At 47.1% G+C, this 19278-nt stretch overlaps 1 protein-coding gene across 4 annotated transcripts in view; it reads left to right on the top strand.

Moving 5' to 3' along the window:
- Positions 1-19278, top strand: part of KIAA1671 (KIAA1671 ortholog) — a 134167-nt gene extending 114889 nt beyond the window's left edge. For all 4 annotated transcript variants that reach the window (XM_063087992.1, XM_063087997.1, XM_063087994.1 and 1 more), the window contains 7 exons: positions 1305-1423; positions 4566-4821; positions 7729-7903; positions 8768-8892; positions 11113-11255; positions 13044-13126; positions 14420-19278. In XM_063087992.1, coding sequence (XP_062944062.1) covers positions 1305-1423; positions 4566-4821; positions 7729-7903; positions 8768-8892; positions 11113-11255; positions 13044-13122 — 897 coding nt within the window. In that variant the 3' untranslated portion in view covers positions 13123-13126; positions 14420-19278. The remainder of the gene's footprint in view (positions 1-1304; positions 1424-4565; positions 4822-7728; positions 7904-8767; positions 8893-11112; positions 11256-13043; positions 13127-14419) is intronic.

Consider the following 19278-nt stretch of genomic DNA (forward strand, 5'->3'; position numbering starts at 1 on the left):
TGTGTCACACTTCACCTGGTATAGTCGATGAGTTGTCCAGGTAGGCAGCAAGAAGTTCAAGAAGGAGAAGTACACCATGGGTCGCAATGGCTTTGGGTGAGCAGGATGGATAGGAAGGGGGAACAGCACAAGTGAAGCCACAGAGGTCAGGAATGTGTAAGGCTGGTGTGGGGTCTGATGTGTAGTTAATCACACAGAGGGCTTGTTTGGGGCATGGGTGGGAGATGGGACTGGACAGGAAATTTGGTGCTTGATTACATCGGGCCTTGGGTTTCAGCAGGAGGACAATAGGGAGCCCTTGAGGGTTTTTGAGCAGGAGATGAATGATCTGAAGCACATTCCAGCAGAATATGCCTCCTGACCCCAAATGGAACATAAGGAGTGAAGATGCTCCCTGTTGGTCTTTCCAGTATCAGGGTCAAGGTCGCTCTCACCCCCTAACCTTCACCTCCATATTCCTCATTACAAGGTGGTGACCAGGAACAGCATTCAAAGCTCAGGCCACCAAAGCCATTTGAATCTGTGCCAATGGCCCATCCATGGGATTGGACTTTTGGTTTTGCCTTGAGTGCTCCAGCTTCTCCCCAGGCAATAAAGCAAAGGCCTAAGTGGCAGCCAGTTTGATGGTTACATCACAGAGAATGGGCATTTAATTTGCCCAGTGGATGAGTTAAGGAAGACAGCAGTCCAGTTGTTTAATGGAGATTTATGGGCACCCACAGTGTGCCAGGCCCTGTGGCCAGTTCTTGGTAATCAGCACCCTGGCTCTCTGCTGCCCTTCCCCTCGCCTCCAGGGCCCAGACTGAAGGCAAAGACCAACAGATAACTGGTCAGGTAGTGACAGACCAAGGGTCTATGCTGCCTGGGGTGCAGTGGTTACAGTTTGGACTTGGCAATCCAAGACCACCGCCTGGGTTTGAATCCTACTTCGTTTACTGACTAATTGATCTGAGGCATGTCACTTCGCCTCTCTAAGCCTCAATTTCCTCATCTATAAAATGGGGGTTGTAATAAGGTCCACCTCCCATGATTGTGCGGGTCTATGGTTCAGCGAGGTGATCTCATGTCTATAGCTTAGTCTGATTTCTGGCACAAGTTTAGCACTGAAAATCCTGCACCCTGTGATTTCTTGGGCAAACTGGGACAGTTGGTCATCCTAGTGCCTAACCAAGACATCTGGACGCACCTCTGAGGGCAGTAGGGACCCGAGACCGGTTGGAGCTGGGGACAGTGTGGTGTGATTTGTGTCAGCAGGGACAGGGATTTTGAGTGTTTCCCCTGATAGACATCTCCTGTTCTTGCAGGACCAGCTGAAGCAGTGTTTTTCCAGGCGCCCCCCTGAGGCCAAGGACACTGACACTCTTGTGCATGAAGCCGACAGTCAGTATGGGACGTGGACAGACCAGCACCAGAGCAGAGAGAGGTAGGACGTGCATGCAGGTTCCCAGCCGCAGGGAGGGGGTTGGGGCCGGAGTTGATGCAGCCCCCCTGCCTCCTGATTTCTATATCATTAGAACCTCTTTTGTCTGTAACGTAAGAGTAAACTGTTTTTGTTGTAACAAGGAAATTTAGAAGTTACAAAAATATTGTAAAAATTATAAATTTAGAAAACATAAAAAAAATTGTATAAAATATCCAAGAGAGGCAAACTTACGGAGACAGAAAGCAGATTACAGGCTAGGTGTGAAGGGGAACAGGAGTGACTGCTTAATGGGTATGGGGTTCCTTTTGCAGTCATGTAAGTGTTCTAGAATTACACATGGTGATGGTTGTGTGACATTATGAATGTACTGTGTCACCAATGGTAAGCTTTATGCTTTACCAACAATAAAAAAAAATCATAAAAAGAAAATGAAAACCACGTACAATCCCAACACAGACATAAATTTTATTAACTTTTTTTATTGTCTTTCTAGATGTTTTTCAGTATATCTGTGTGTTTACAAATGTAGGAACATATTATACACATTGCTTTATGAGCTGTGTCTGCATTTACTATCTTCACTGTTAGTGGCTTATGGGAGCCTCAGACGTCAGCCTGGTTAGGAGGGAATGTTATGGCTATGGCAAAAGCCTAGAGGTCACCAAGCATGACCTGGATTCAGGAGACAGGCAGGTATGAATCCTGCCTCCACCCCGACTGCCTGTGGGACCCTGGATAAATTAGATATATTTTCAGACTATACTTTCCTCCCCTGTAGAAGGGGGATGATGCTTTTAAAAAAATAGCTGAGGTTTATTGAGCACATGTGCCAAGTACTGTTGTAAGCACATAAGTGCGTGAACACATTTCATCCTGTTAGCCCACCTTGCAGAAGAGAAAACTGAGGCACCCTGCCACATGTGGTTGTTGCGAGGGTAACTTGTGTGGCACTTAGTTCTTGGCACGTAGTAGGAACTTTACACATTGCATCTGTTAATTGTTTTAGAAATAAAATTTTTCTTATCCCTCTTGGGCTGGATTGAGCACAGGGGCAGTTTCATAGACACCTGCGTTGGACTCTGCTGTTTTCACTTCATGCCTTCCCTAGGCGATGGCTAAAGGCAAGGGCTTTTGAAGTCAGAGGGACCTGGGTCCAACTCCCAGCATGGCTACTGATCAGCTCTTTCAATCTGTGACTCAGTTTCCACATCTGTAGGCATTATGCCCAGTCTAGGAAATTGAGGCTCAGAGAGAGGTAAGGACCTGCCCTGGAGTAGTGTGTTTGTGGCAGAGTTGGACTCGAACCCAGATCTTCCATCACCCCACCCCCACCCCACTGTCAGGAGTGGTTGCACCCCCTACTGGGTTATATCCCACAGCAGTCGCTGATTTAAAGCTGCAAGAGAAAGAAAACGGGAAGCAAAGGTTTCTCACAGCAAAAAATCATGTTTAGTTAATTTGCTTACTTACATTTCATTAGAATGCCCCTGCAGGAGCATGGAACTGAGTCTGGAAACCTGGCTCTTGGTATTGCCCATCTCCTGTGTGACCCTGGGAGCCCCTTCCTCTCTCCAGCCTCCATCCCCCATTCCTGGCTGTTCCATCAGGACCTGTGAGAACTGCGCTCTCCCCTTGCCTGGGCGCCCCCTGCTGTCTGGCAGAGGCACTGCAGCCTCCACACCCTGGACGGTCCAGGGAGCCATGGTGCTCCCAGCCCTGGATGGTGGTGCCACCTTCTGACTCCTCGGTGGTATTTCTCTCATCATTTTGGATTTGCCTCATGCCACCCCGCAAATCCCATATTCCAAGTCATAAAATCATCCCAGAGCTGACAAAAAGCATGGTGAAATACCAGTACACCTGGGTTGAAAGTTCTGCTCAAGGGTGCAGCTATGGGGTCTTTTAGAGTAGGCCCACCTGCCCTTTCTCAGGGGAAGGGTTTCCCATGCCCTGGAGGCCTTGCTGTGCTGTTGACTTACGTGTCGTGTGTGTGTGTGTGTGTGTGTGTGTGTGTGTGTGTGTGTGTGTTGGGGGAGAGTTAATGTCTTGATTTATTTATAAATTTTCTATCTTATGTGGTTCCAAGTATCTGAGTGGTACCTGAATATATTATCATTGGAAGAGATTTCAGAAGTAGGGATGGGCCAAGAGCATGCATTCTGGAGTCTGCCTGGGCTCAATCCCAGTTCTGCCCCTTTAGGCAAACTGCTTCACACCTCTGTGCCTCAGTTTCCTCATCTTTACAAGGTTAATATTTAATTTCATGAGGTTAATCCTACCTTATAGAACTGTGGAGGTTATAGGATTATAAAATAATCCTCATAGGATTGTGAAGAGGATTAGAAGACACATTTTTTTTATCAGAGTGCCTGGCACATACTAAGTGCTCAGTAAATATTTATTGAATGAGTGAATGAATGAGCAACTGAAACATGGCAGGAGATCCCTCTGCTCTTCCACAGGTAATTGCTGCTAATCATTTGGTCCACATCATTGTATTTCTGTCCAACAGAAATGTGGACAACAATGTGAGCTGCATATGCAGGACATAAATGAGGGCACTTCCAAAAGTTAATGGGAAAATGGAAATAAAAGTTAACACAAATCTTTCCATGAACTTTTTGAAGACCCCTAGTGTGTAATTTAAAATGTCCTAGTAGCCACAGCAAGAGTAAAAAGAAACAGGTGCTGTTAATTTTTTAACAATGTATTTTATCAAAACTAAAAAATCCAAAATACTATCATTTCAACATGTTATTAACATGAAAAGTTATTAATGAGATATTCACATTCCTTTTTTCATTCCAAATGTTGGAAATCCAATATATACCTATAGCACATCTCAGCTCTCACTTGCCACACTACAAGGGCCCAATATCCACCTGTGACAAGCAGCTCCTGTATTGGACGGCCCAGAGAGGGTCTTGAATGGCACAGAACTGACTGCTCCCATTCTGCACCTGTGCAGGTGTCCTAGGGGCACCCAGCTGCCACATCTTGTGCTCCTGCTGAGATGTTCTGTCTGTTGTTTCCTGCGTATAAAGCACACCTGAGCTGTGCTTTCTGCTGCCTCCTTTACTTGAAATTCATTTCTCTGAAACAATCTCCATGACCATGTCTCCCTTCCTTCCCTTTTTTGAAGCCTGGCCCCTGAGTCCCCGTCTCCAGACAGCAGTGCCACGTCGGCACGGAAACAGCCCCCCAGCAGTTGCTTGTCTTCTCTGTCCTCCCAAACGGAACCCACCTCGACTGGGGACCAGTACGACTTCTCCAGGGACCAGCGGAGCACCAGTGTAGACCGCTCCAGCACTGACCTGGAATCCACAGATGGGACGGAGGGTCCACCCCCACCAGAGGCCTGCCCTGCAAAGAGAGTGGACGACTTCTCCTTCATTGATGTAAGTCTGTAGCCAGGAGCAAGTTGCCATGCGGGAAACAGTCACTTCTTCTTAAAGGGAAGTTCCAGCATCTCCCAGTGAATTGCCCCTTCAGGGGTAGGATCTATGCCTGGGACCCCTGTAGTAGGGGCAGAGGGCACAGTCTTTGAGATGGGACTCACTTGTGCATGGAGCTTTGACCTGCTGTACACCAGCTGTGTATCTTTGGGCAAATGTGTTCACCTCTGAGCCTTGGCTTTCTTATCCTCATGTAACCAGTGCAATTGGTTCCACAGCCTCAAATACAATCACGTGTGTTCAAGTTAAAATTGATCTAAACCCTCACCTGCCGGGTAAGCAGGAAGTCTGACCTCTTACCCCCGGGAGGTCTGCCTGAGGCTTATAATTCCGAACAAGAGCCTAGTGTTTGGTCAGAACACTTCTGCTGGACATTCTCACCAAGGTCTTACTCAGTAAAATAGTGTCCCTGGTACCAGGGGATCCACGTCTCCCTGTAGAGGCTGTTCCAGAAAGGAAAGTCCCCTCAGGCATGGACATCTGCCACAGGGGTCTGCAGGGACAGCCTGTAAAACTCAGCTCTTCCAGATCCCAAGCACAGCCAGGATGCCAGCCCCCCTAAAGCCCCAGGTCAAACTGCTCCTGCTCCATCGCCTTCCAGACCAGAACCTGTCCTCTTCCCTGAAGGAGCCTCCCCCTCCAGAGTCAGGCAGATTTTCCCCTTCAGCCCTTGAATCACAGGGTTAGGTGCCATTATTCTCCTCCCCTGGCAACAGGTCTACCTGCCCACCCTCCCGAGGATGCAACATCTGCAAAATCTACAAGGGCTCTTCTCTCCCAGCAGTAAAGCCTCCTGCTCACACTCTTGGGGATGGCTGCCCCTTCTTTCCCCAGAGGAGGAACGCCACTGCTTTGGGAGAGGGGATTTCTCAGGACCTTAGAGGGCATTCACCTTCCTGAGTATGGTCAAGGTCTCTAGTTGGCACCTCTAGATAAGGGCAGAGATGGAGAAAGACACAAGTTCAGTCTTCACTGGGGCACCCCACTATGTAAACATGGACAAAGTTGTGCCCACCTCTCTGGGTGCTATAAGGATTTAGTTAGGTGATGTGTCCAGTTATTCATTCAACAAACATTTATCGAGCTCTCACTGTGTGCCAAGCATTGCTCTAGCTTACATGCTCATATGATGTCACTGTGCCATAGCCCATTTTGCTGGACTTTCCTTCTAGAACACTAAGCAGTTCCTTCTCAGTGTCATTATAAATGACAACAGCAGTGTCAACAGCCACCGGTCACTGAGTGTCAGCCACTGATCCATGCACGTGCTAGTAACCTCAAGAGGCAAAACTTTCTACCCATTTTGCAGATTAGGAAATTGAAGTGGCCACCAAGTGATTCTAAATGCTATGTCGCTAACCATGGGTGTAGCTGCTTATTTAACCTATACTGACTGAGGTTTATGTATGATGCCTACCACGATGTGGGTCTCCCACAGGGACTGTTTGGAGGCTGAAAGTGGGGGTGAGGGAGGTAGGCACTAAGTAGTCCAGGTAGTCCCAGGTGGAGGCTGCGAGGGTGACCCTGTGGACACAGAAACATCTCCCCCTCCAAGCCAGCCGCTCTGTTGGTGTGGTCCATCCCATCCTCTGAGTCTGAGAAACTGGCTCTGTTAAGTGGCCGAGAAGGGAGCCCTTCTCCAGGTGCAGCAGACACTCTGTGATTTCCATCACCCCCACTCTCCTCAGCCCCACGCAAGGCACCCCCACCCCCAGGACACCATCGTGGCTGGTTTGGGAAGCAGCTGTGCAAGTGTCCGCTCCCTCCGCCACCCCTAGGGGAGTGTCTCTGGGAGATATCCCATCATCATTAGAAGGCCTTGGGTGATGGAACTTCTCTGAAGTGGACCTGAGAGGAAGATACAAACATTTCATGCAGGAATATGAGCTTGCAGGGAAGAGAGAAGCCCTGTGTGGTAACAGCTCTTGGCTGTGAGCCTTGGACAGGCACTGTGTGGAATAAGGGCTTTTCATGCCTGAACTCATGGAAGTCTCTCAACCACCCCAGCAAGGGTCACTATGATTATCTCCTTTTTATAAATAGGAACACCCAAGTTCAGAGAACTAAAGTCCCTTGCTCAAGGCCACACAGCCGGGATTTGAACCCAGCAGGGCTTGAACTCAGAGCTCCGAGTGCTTCACCACCTCTCAAAGGAGATTGATTGCCAAGCCAGGTGGGGCCCATCTCCTTGCTGGGCCCACATGGATGTTGTGCACCCCCAGCCCTTTCACTGGGACAGTGGTGATCTCGGAAACCCTTGCTGACCCTCCTCCGCCTCTGTACGGAGTGTGAATCTTCAAGGATGTTTGAAAACTGAAGTCTGGTGTTGAGTAGCTTGCTCCATCCTCTCCCACCTGCACGGTAGATTATTGGGAGTAGAGAACGGACCACATTGAGAATCTCTCAGCTTGTAGACTCTGTGTGAATAAGGTTGTCGTAAGGATTTAGTTAGATGATGTAATCAGTTATTCACTCAACAAACAATTATTGAGCTCCTGCTATGTACTGACCATTACTCTAGCCTACATGCTCATGTGATGTCACCAGCAGGGGAAAGACATTTGCACTGTGTGCCTACTGTATACCAAGCACTGTGCTACAGCACTTAAAGTTCCTTGTTCTGTTTGATTCTTATAATCAGCCTACATGGTTATTTATTTATTTTTTTGGAGAAATTTTGGCTTAGGGTGTTTAGGTTGCTGTTAAAATGTAAAAGTGCTAGCCCATATACCTCTTAACTAGCCTCTTGTATATCAGTGAAGCTACACACACCTCCCTTGAGTGGTGCCCTCAACTGATGGTTCTCTTGCTTTCTTTTTTTTTTTGCTTTCCTCCCTGTTGCTCCCAAAGCAAACCTCAGTCCTCGACTCAAGTGCCCTCAAGACCCGGGTGCAGCTCAGCAAGAGAAGTCGCCGCCGGGCTCCCATCTCCCACTCCCTCCGGCGCAGCCGAGTTAGCGAGTCAGAAAGCAGGTCTCCTTTGGAGGAGGAGACTGACAGCACGTGGATGTTCAAGGACTCAACAGGTACACCATGCCCCTCTCTCCTCCCCAGGCGCCACACTGGACAGCAGGAAGGACTTAGGTTAAACATTGGGAAGAACTTCCTGACTTTGAAGGCTTTAGAATATTCAAACACAATTACATAAGAAACTGATTTCTTCTTATGTAGAGTTTATCAGAAAATAGGTTAAAAAAAAAGTTTTGAGGGATGATATATTAATTGGAGCTCTTTTGGTTATATGGGACAGAGACATACTTACCGGCCTGGATCAGGGGGAGGCTGAGGGCTGTGCTCACTGAGCATGCCCCAGTGTCCTGCTCAGCCTCACTGCATCCTCGCCAGCGTACAGGTCACATGGAGGTCAAAACTCCTCACTGGTCACTCCCAGAAGAGTGAGAACAGGCAGTCCCTCACTTGGGTGCTCTGCTCAGCTATAAGCATGTGATGGGGTTACATCCTGGAAAGGGCGGAGGAAGGGGGCCGCCTGGTCCACTTTGGGCAGCCCTTCCACATGATGCACAAATCATCCATGCTGTCCTCCAAGAGCATGACACCATGCACTGTGTCCTCTCCTGTCTCTGCCAAACATTTCCTTCTATCTCCCTGACTTCAAGTGAGCCAGGGGCCCTGGAGGTGGGTCTGTCTGTACCCTTTCTTAGGAAACCTGCTCTGCCTGTCAATATTTTCCAGCCAGAGGTGGAGCTGTGAAGAAGAGAGAGCATGAAAGCAGGCACCTGGGCTTGTCCTTATCTGTGAAATGGGTCAGTAGAATCTCCTGTGCAGGGCTGCTGTGAGGATTGCCTAAGATCCGTGCACAAAGTATCTGGCACGTGGGACCTTGATAAATGGTGGCTGCCAGTGATGTCAGTGCCCTTTCTTTGCAATAGAAGAGAAATCACCCAGGAGGGAAGAGTCAGATGAGGAGGAGAAGCCATCCAGGACTGAGAGGACACCTGTCAGCCATCCTCAGAGGATGCCCGTGTTTCCAGGAATGGATCCAGCAGTGCTAAAGGTACCAGACCTCTCACCCAGAGCTGCCTGGTGGGTGAGCTCCTTGACCATGGCAGCAGAAACAGATCTCACGCTTCCTTTCCTGCCTGCCTGCCCACCTGCCCGTCTGCCCTTCCTTCTTTCTTATTTTGAAATAGTTTAAGACTCAAAGGAGGTTGCAAGACTAGTACAGAGAGTCCCTGTGTACCCTTCTCTCAGCTTTGCCCAATGATAGCTCACATGACCACAGAACATTGTCAAAACCAGGATACTGGCCTTGGCAAATACTATTAATATTATTAACACTTGGATTCCACCAGTGGCTCTGTGTTGCTTAATCACCACTTTCTGTCTTTTCTCAGCCCCCAAACCTGCTGCTCTGTTTGATCTGATAGCTAAGCCTTGGTTTACTCATCTGTAAAATGAGCTAATAATCCATTTCAGGCATCAGGCCCAGTGCTGGGTGTCAGGGAAAAAGGAGTGAACAAACCCAGCCTCCTGAGGCCTTTGAGGAATCCAGTCTGCTAGGAAAGTGAGGCACAGAAAAGGATCATTTCCGTACCAAGTGATTTGGGGAGCCAGCCCTGGAACCACTTCCCCTGTCTTGAATTGCACCACAATTACACTGGATTACGGAATCCTAGCGGGGAGTGCTGGGCTGCCTCTCTCCCCCGACCTCTGGTACGGACAAGCATCTCTCATAGTCCTGGGGTGAAATGGCACTTAATTCAGGCGAAGAAGGGGGTGCTTTTGCCCCCTGTTTTGTGCCAGGCACTATTCATTTGTAAATTCACTTTCTGTCCCCAGCAACCCTGCAAAAAGAGGTTTTTTTTCTCGCATTTTATTGAAGAAGAAATTAAGGCAAAAAAGCCTGGATTGTTTGTAGAAATTCTCAACTCATTTTCCAGGCAGGACAAAAAAAAAAACTCCTATGGGAGGAGTTGCTCCTTCAGTAGAGGGAGTTTTGTTTTTATGTCATTCCTCGTAAGAATAAAAAGTCAAAGTGGATGCATGCTTGTCTCTGTAATTGATTTTACAGGCCCTCAAAATAGGAACATCTTTCAGCCACTATACTAGGCCAGAGATTTTCCAATTTTTATTATTATTTCTTTTAAGCATCAGAACAAATGATCTTACAAGGCAGCCTAACATAGGAGGCAAAGAAAAAGCCCTGGTTACAGGAGGGGCAGAGGCCCTAGGGCTCCCAGGTAGATGCCCCAAGTAACTCCTGAGGCAAGTTTTTGAATACCTGAACACAGCTTGAATCCTCTGCGCTCTGCAAAAATGAGGCTTTTGCTATCCACTTAGTATGAGCTCACTCCTTGAGTGCGGTGGCAGCCACATCGATGCTGGTTACTCTCTGCACAGGCAGTGGTTGGCAGTTGTTAACAACCAAACGATGCTGCGGGGCTTATTCTGGAAAGAGACCTGGAGTTGGGAGTCAGGTAGGCCCGGTGTGAATCCCAGTTCTTAAAAGCAGCATGACTTTGGGCAAACTGCTCAACCTTCAAGCTTCAGGCTCTTCCTCTGTAAACTGGGGAAAGCCAGTCTACCTCACAAGGAGTCTTTTGCACATGGAACCAGCTGACATTTGTCATATAACTGGTAGGGTCCAAATGATAGATGTTCCCTGAACAGGAGCTGTCCGCAGATAATGGTCATGACTACAGTTGCTGGGGCCGACCTCGCGCTGCCCAAGAAACTAGTGCCACCTGCCACCACTCACACCCCAGAACCGCTAAGGATGTACCCACCATCCTAAGTCTTTCCATTCCTAACATGCCCTCCAAAAATGGGTGAAAATCCATCCTGCCATTTTCCCATGGGAATCTAATGGGGAGTCAATGACTTCATTTCATTGATATGGATACTGGAATAAGGAATTTAATGGAGCTGAACCTCAGCAGTAGGCTGGAGCTTCTCTCTCTACTTAGGGTTCTCAGGAAAGAAAAGGAAGTGGCATGTCATGTGCCGAGAACACTACGAACAGTGGCCTTTCTGCAAAAGAGAACATGAGTGTGTGGGTTTTTAATGGTTACTTGACCTTAAAGGTCAAGGCTGGCTACTTGAATGCCAGCCTGACCTCTGGTTTTTCTCAGCCTCTGTGTTTCCTGCCTGGGTCCCTTCAGACTCGGGGGGCCCCATTGCTTTCAGAGGGCTCACCCTGCCCAACAGTGTCACTGCATGAGGCTCTTCCCCAGACAAAAGGCTGTTTACAGACTCAGCTCTCTTTTCTCCCCAGGCTCAGCTGCACAAAAGGCCAGAGGTGGACAGTTCCGGCGAGACCCCCAGCTGGGCCCCCCAGCCCAAGACCCCCAAATCCCCCTTCCAGCCTGGGGTGCTGGGCAGTCGTGTGCTCCCCTCCAGCATAGAAAAGGACGAGAGGTGAGGGGTCTTAGGGCATGAGGGCTCCTCCTCCCAAACTCAGGATGCATGTTTCTCTCTATAATTGATTTTACAGGCCCTCAAAATAGGAACATCTTTCAGCCACTAGACTAGGCCAGAGGTGCTTGCAAAAGGCTTAGACCTGAACAGAAGGAAAAGTTTCAATGTTTTATTTCTCTCTAGCAGCAGAAGCTTTGTTCATGTGAACTCTCAGCGCTCTGATAACCTGAAATATACAGCAGATTAGGGAGGAGGCCAGGAATCAAGCCACCTCCCCCACACGTGGAATCCAGGATTTCCAGTAGTTAAAAACTTGATCTTGTTCAGCCCTCTCTAGACTGGTCGGGAAACTGAGGCATTCTCCCTCCTCATAACCTCCAGGGAAGTACCTTTGTCTCAGGAGAATCAGGGAGACCTGGGAAGGTGGTCAAAGGGCACAGCCAGGGTGAAGGAGATAAACCTAACTGAGGTCAGAAGCCCTTTGTGGAACAGCTGTGCTGTCCCAGTGCCAGGCCTGCTCGGTGCAGGGATGAGCACAGAGCAGCTCCAGCCCCAGGGGCTCTCACACCCGGGCACTTTAGCAGCTGGGGGTGGAGGCCAGGAGCCCAGGCTCTAAAGTCACACAGCTGGAGTTTAATTCCAGCTGTGCTACATAAGAGCTGCATGACCTGAGGAAAGTCACTCGACCTCTCTGGGCCTTAGTGTTTTCTTCATCTGTTAAAGGGTTTTACTCACCATCCTAGCCTGCTCAAGGGAGGTCATGAGGATGACACAAGCAATGTGTATAAAGCCCTTTGCACTGGGGCCTGGTGTGTGCAGATACTCACTCAAGGGAGCGGAATTCTTATTATGAGTACCGTTCACGCATGAAAGTCAGGACTTGTTCATGATAATAGGGCTGTGATATAACAAGTGATATGATAGAGCAGGGGCTGGGAAAATATGGCCCAGCCCACAGTCTGTTTTTGTAAATAAAGCTTTATTGGAACACAGCCACCCTCATTCATTTATATGTAAGGGGTCTTTAAAGATTTGTATTTCTTTTAATTCTATTTTTCCGCAAACTTTTTGAAGTATCCTCATATATACACAGAGAGAGAGAGAGAGGGATTGATTTTATGGAATTGGCTTACGTGATTGAGGGGGCTAACAAGTCCAAAATCGGCACGGAGTAGGCCAGTAGGCTGGAGACCCAGGGAAGTGTTGCAGTTTGAGTTCGAAAAACAGTCTGCGGGCAGAATTCCCTCTTCTTCCTGGGAGGTCAGTCTTTTTCTGTTAAGATTGGATGAGACCCACCTGTATTATGGAAGGTAATCTGCTTTACACAGAGTACTGATATAAATGTTAATCTAAAAAAAATACCTTTACAGAAACATCTAGAATAATGTCTGACTGAACATCTGGGTGTCATGGTCTAGCTAAATTGACACACAAAACCAGCCATCACAGGTATTTACATGGATAGAGAGATGGAAGGAGGAGTGAATGTTTGGGTGACAGAAAGGTGGATGGAAATAATTTTATATAAGATGAATTTTTATAGCTGCAGATTATTTCATAGAATGGATATACCACGATTTGTTGAGCATTCCCCCTTGTTGGACACTTTAGTTAATTTCTACTTCTTTCTTATCTGTCATGTTAACACGGGCATCTTCACCACCTGTCAGTGCTCAGTTCAGCCCCCACCATGACATGGTAAATGAAAAGTCGGGCACCCCACAGCCCTGGCTGCCAGGAGCCCACAGTCGGGCTCCTACTTGACTCTCACTGGCTCTGTGGTTTCAGGTCAGAAGAGCTTTCTCCCCAATGGCTAAAGGAGCTGAAATCCAAGAAGAGGCAAAGCCTGTATGAGAATCAAGCTTGACCAGGTATGAAGGGTCTCTGATTAGGAGACCTGGGAAGAGCCCTGCAAATGGAAGAGCCCTGCAAATGGAAGAGCCGGGAACTTAGGCAGAGGAGAAAGGTTTAGGGACTTGGGATGTTATGCCCAGGGAAAGACCAGGCTGTGCTTTGCATAAAAGGGAAAAGGGGTGGCAGGGGGAAGGTTGTGTTCTGAATTCCTGTAAAGAGAATGGTGAAGATCTGTTTCCGTTTAGGGGGAAAGCAAAGCTGCACAGCCTGGGTTGGGTGGAAAGGGCACTGGGCTTATGCATTTGGCCAGCCCTTCCTGCTGCATCTCAATCCCCTTTTATAAATGAAAGGGCGGGACATCAAAATTAGCTTAATCTGAAATGTTTCAAATTTTTACATGGGGAATGTATTCATGTACAACCTGTATAATTGAAAATTGATTTGAAAAAATATATTTAAAAAAACCACTGATTACATATGCCCTGATATACATCCCAAATGACTTAACATCATGAACTTCAGTTTCCTCATCTGTAAAATGGGTTAGCGAGGATTCCTGAGGGCTCACTAACGCACCTAAAGTGCTTGATGGAGTGTTGCCTGTACGTCCTCGGTACAGGAGAACACGGTGCGTGTGCCTTCAAAGTCAGCCTTGATGTGACTAGCACAAGAGACCCAGCATCCCTCATCCACAAACCAGAGTTCTAAAAAAGCTCTGAAGACAAAGAAACCTAACCAAAATGGATATATTGCCATTTAGACTCTATTTTCCCCACTTTATGTGAAGATTCATAGTATACTGCAGGCATATAATGTGCTTGATTATGGGAATGTTGCATAGTAGATATGTATACAGTATATGTTACTTAATACTTATATATATATCTATGGGCACATATGTATGTGTGTATATATGTATACAATAAACTCAAAAAATGACATAAATCTATGCTCAAGGGATTTGGTTAGGGGATCAGGGCCTATGTTTATTTTGTGTTCAGTGCTGTACACGTGACATCTCATTAAGCCTTCAGCAATCCATTTGAAGAAACTGAGGCTTAGAACTAAATCTGGAACCCTGACCTGACCCTAAATCTCATGTTCATTCCTCTGTATCAGACTGCCTGTCACCCTCCTCACCTCACCCAGTCCCCTCTACCCTTCCAACCCTCCAAAACCTCTTTCCTGGCCTGAGGCTTATGGGCTAGATTTCTTGGAGAATATCAGACAAAGTTTTAAGGCCTGATGGTGGAAAGAAATAGGGTCAGATATTCTCACTGTTGACACCAAGACTGTCCCTTCCTCTCCAGACAGGGGACACCGCCACGTCTAATTAACAGAAGCCTTAACTGTCAGAACCTGCAGACGAGACCAAGCTGCCACCGTTCTTCTGTACGACGCTTACGTGCCTGGGCCCTTCCCGTCCGCTGGAGACCGCTGCCCGGCGCCCCGCTCTCGGCGGGCTCTCCTGGGTCTGGGTGGGAAGGCCCATCCTCCACAAGCACCTGCTCGTCTCCCCAGACAGCGCTTCAGGCTGAGAAAGAAGTCAGACTGTCCAAGAATTCTGGTGGTTTTGCTTTTTATGTAAAAACTTTGCCTTTCTGTCCACTGTAGACACCTTCAGCAGTTCCAGGGACGTCAACACGAGGCTGGACTGTCTCTCTCGGTTCTGAAAAATACCTGAATCGTTAAAGCCCCTCTTCGCCCACCCCAGGGCAGGTCTTTTTTGGAAGGACGGTTCCAAGGAAGATCAAACCATTCATTTCCTGCTGTAATCCCTGTCTGAGGAATTACCACCGAGTTGAGGTTTTTGATTGCTTTTGCTGGAGAGTTCCTTCTTCCCCTCAAGGAATCAGAAATTCCAATTTTTAAACATACTCTCCCTGATTATTTCATGTGTATTTATCCTTCCAGTGGGGCTGTGTGCATAGTTGACCTGTGTTATGGTATGTCATTCTTATTTGCTTTAGAAGATGATAAAGCAATAATTCAGCCAATTTTCTTTGAAACTTGATATGTATATATGTTTCTATGTTAAAGGACAGGAGGAAAGATGTGTGAATAGTTTGTTTTGAAGCATCCAATCACCTCAGGTTATCTTATCCCTATCCAAGCCTTTTAAAAATTTTAATTGTCACCCTTGTATATATTTTCCTGGTTTCTTTTCGTTTGAGCTCTGATTTCTGTGGGGTGACCTTTGGCCCTTGGCCTCAAGGGTTTATAAATTGCAGCCCAAACAGCAGTGCCTTTACCACTCAAACATCAGAATCTTTTCTTCAAGCATCTTTTTTGAACACAACCTGAGCTTCCAGAATGGAGGAGCCGTTCAAAATTGGCCTCAGAACAAATGCATGAGTGAGGGGTAGACTTTGCTTTTTCTCACCTCATCCCCACCCCCTCAGCTCCACCTGACCAAGTACTTTTTCTAGTCCAAATGCAGGTCTTGCTAAAAGCCCTTCTCTGGAAGGGAGCTCCCAGGCCAGGGACTCTGGACAGAAGTGCTGGACACTTGGTGATGAAGTGTAAGGCTTGCTTTGCCTCTTTTTTTCTTGCTAGCTATGAGCTCATTCTCAGAATCTTCAATACCTCTGGGGGCTCCAGATGCTGTCTACTCTGTCCTTCTTTTTGGAAATCCTCGACACCAGCCTCCTCCACCTCTGAGCACAAGGCTCCAGCAAACATCCCAGATATGCTTGGCTGGCCACTTGCCGTGCCTGGAGTTTCCATAACCTTCATGCCAACCTTGCTGGGGAGACACCCATCAGTGAGATGCTTGGGCAGTTCATAGGGCAGCCTGTGATTGCTACGGGCCCTGGGGATGAGTTTCCTGATTGGTCCATGCACAGCACTGGCTGGATGTGGAAGTGGGGGGGCACATGTGCCCCTCTTCCTGACTTCCCAAGAGGTTCAAATCTTTCTTGGTAAATCCATTGTTTGCAGGTGGTAACCAAACATGCTTCTGTTTTGTCTCTCCATTTGTCTCTCCATCTCATCTTTCTCCTTCATTTCCTTTTACCATCTCCTGTCTCTTGGGGATGGAATGGGGGTTGGATAGCAATCCCCTGTTTTTCCAGGTCAAGACAGACACCTGTGCCCTGGTGCCTGGGTGTGGTTCAGCACTGCGGACAGCGACTGCAGCCCCAGCCACTCCAACCCCCACCCTCTACCCAACCCTGAGTCTTTTTGGCTGAGCTTTGGCTACCAATGGCCACTTGCTGAATGAACCCTGTCACCCACCCAACCTTTTGCAATTGGAAGCTCCAAGGGTCTGTGTTTGAGAATTTGGTCCTGATTGATAATAGTTTGTATTCTCTTCATTCCCATCAGTTTTCTGTGGCCATTTGAGGATTTAGTTCCTCCAGGAACTGCTGTAGTTGATTTTTTAAAAAATCTAGCTCATGTTTTATAACAATTTTGATGTAGTGGACTTGCAAGTCAGTAGGACCCCCTGTAAAACACACTTCTTGTGTTTTGACCCTGACTTCTCTTGGCTGTTGTCTTCCTCTCCTTCAGGTGGCAAGGCCCCTTCGTGCCATTTTGGATAGTAAGAAATGCCCTGCCCTTAAGTATATTGATACTCACCATTGCAAAACTCTCAATTCTTAATTAGTCATGTTTTAGCACAAGTATACCTGACAGGAAAGAAAAACACTTGAAAATGAGATTAACCTTGGAGGTCTTTTGCCTAACCTCCATACCTTGATTGGCAGTAAATATCCATTTAATTCTGTGTTGCTTAGGATATACAAAGTCCACCCCCACCCCTTGAAACTGACTAGGGCAAGCCCTGAAGATCCTATTCACCTCCTGTTATTTTTTACAACCTCATTTCCTCTAGCACAGAGCAGACAATCACAGTGGGTCAGGAGCAGCCCTCTTAATGCTGGCTCCCCATGGCTTCTGAGTTCTTCTTATGATCAGTGCAGTGAAGTTAGAAGTGACTAATGCTCAGGAGCCTGTGCAGGTAGATGGGCACATGGGTTATTTATTTCTCCTTTTTTAAAAACTGGGTGAGTTCTTTGGAGCTAAGCAAGGGGTTGTGTACTAATTTCTTGAGTTTGCCTGCAGTCTCCTTTGGAAATCTGTCTCCTTTTAAACTAACTTACTATGCCTTAATCATCTGTGTGCAGTGAAGTCACCTGCCCCCCATCACCCCTCCTCTCCTAGAGCTTTGGCTCTCCTTACTTGAGAGTCTTCTGCAGAATGCAAATTCCTATGTAAGGACAATCTCTCTCCTGCCTTTGCACATCAGCATTTTGGCAGCTGGTCTTTTGATAAGTCTGTATCTTTTTCCCCTTCAGTAGATATACCCTTCTTCATGGTCCCTTGCCTAATGAAACAGAGGCCTTTGGCCTGTGAAATTCCATGGCAAGACCTCAAAAATCGGTGTTGTGGAGCATTACTCAGTGCCACCAGAGAAATTCTGGTGAGAGAGAAACCTCATGGTATTGGGGATGTTGGAAGTTTTGAGTGGAGCTGTGCTGACTGCTTCAGGTTGTCTAGGATTCAAGGAAAGGACCATCAGATGGGTATGTTTTTCAGAGGAATGAGCCAAGCCATAGGCTTTCAGACAAACCTGTTTTCCTTTGTGCATCCCAGAAGTGAGAAGAGCTTTAGAGTGTTGCTAAGGAAGGAAGACAGAAATCAGCATAAGCCTGAGGCCCTAAACCTCAGAGGCTGAGCAAGGGATTTGGAAAACCTTAGCATGATTTTCCTAAAGGAGACCTCAGTTACTCCCCCCTGGTGCTGATAGCTGCCTTGTTGACCTACACTTTTACATTTTTCATCATGATGACCCCAGACTGCTCCTGGAACTAGGCATAATTTCAAAGCTAAAAATCCCTCTTTCCAATTTAGTTGTTTAAGCTGTGGCAAGTCCCTGCAGTGATGGAGAGAGATCCTGTAGCCTCTGAATGTGCCCTTCCCTCCATCATGTGTTAAAACATGAAAGCAAAAGTCTCTTGGTATCATGATTCCATGGGTCAGAAGGAACAGCATTGAGATGGAGGGAGCCACTGGAAGTAGGCAGGACCCTTTCCACATCTAGAAGGGGATCTGCCTTGGGCTCAATCCCCTTTGCAGTTGTGGACCCCTGCTCTGTGCTGAGAAGCTGCTAGGAGTCAGCCTGTTGGAATTCCAAGCAGGCCAAGGCTCTGGAAGCCTAGGCCACATAAAAAGCCAGGAAGCAAGAATGTGCTGGGTTTTTACCAGCCTGTGTATCCCTTTGCCCCCCCCCACCCCCCTAGAATTTTCTTTCTTTCATCTGGGTTGGCTACTGCAAGAAGAGGAGCAAGAAGCCAGGCTCCCTGCTCTGGAAAATCAGCCTGAGGTTTCTTGCAATTGCACCCGTGAAACTGACACCCCTTGCCCCCCATGAATCTCCGTAAATTGTTGCCCTTGCACCTGTGCTGTAACAGCTTCATGCCTCAGACTGCCACTTCCTTGACAATCCCTGGTGGCCTCACGCCAGCTAAAAATTATTTTGTCTAAAGAAGAATTTGAGTTTTTTAATGATCTCGTTCCACATAGCCTTATAAATCCTGTACATAGGGGGCTCACAAAAGTAATATATTGTGTTATGGAAGATATTTTGTACTGTGTCGTTTGTTAAATCATACCAATATTCTAAAAGTCATGCACTTCCTAGATGATTATGATCCTTGAAATGCTTGGTAAGATTGGGGGATGGTGGGAATATATATAAAAATAGTATATATTTTCCTAACCTTTCTTCTAGGTCCCTCCTCAGATATTTGAGTCAGGACAGAAAAGGAACTCATTTTCTGTGCATAGGAAAGTTAAGCTTCCTGCCTGCGGTGTTCTTGCAATTGCCTTATGAATTCACAAACTCTAGGAGTTCTGAATGGAAGGCAGATGAGAGGCACTTTATTCAATCCCAGAAAGAATCTCTAACCGTGTGACTGAGAATTCATCTAGAAAAACCTATATTTTTAACGTTAAAAAAAATGGGGCTTCCTGGACCTCACAGAGTATTGGATGTCTACAAGTGCTTTTATATTTTGTAAATGTAAAGAAGTTTCATATGCACAGAAGAGCAGTTGGAAATCTGATCAACTGCAATTAAACAAGATGACTTTTGCATGTACAAAGATGTTGCATTCAGACTAAGAATAGCAAATAAAGCTTTGATGCAAGTTGCATTGGAGAA

This window comes from Cynocephalus volans, chromosome 2, assembly GCF_027409185.1.
Source record: "Cynocephalus volans isolate mCynVol1 chromosome 2, mCynVol1.pri, whole genome shotgun sequence".
Classification (NCBI taxonomy): domain Eukaryota; kingdom Metazoa; phylum Chordata; class Mammalia; order Dermoptera; family Cynocephalidae; genus Cynocephalus; species Cynocephalus volans.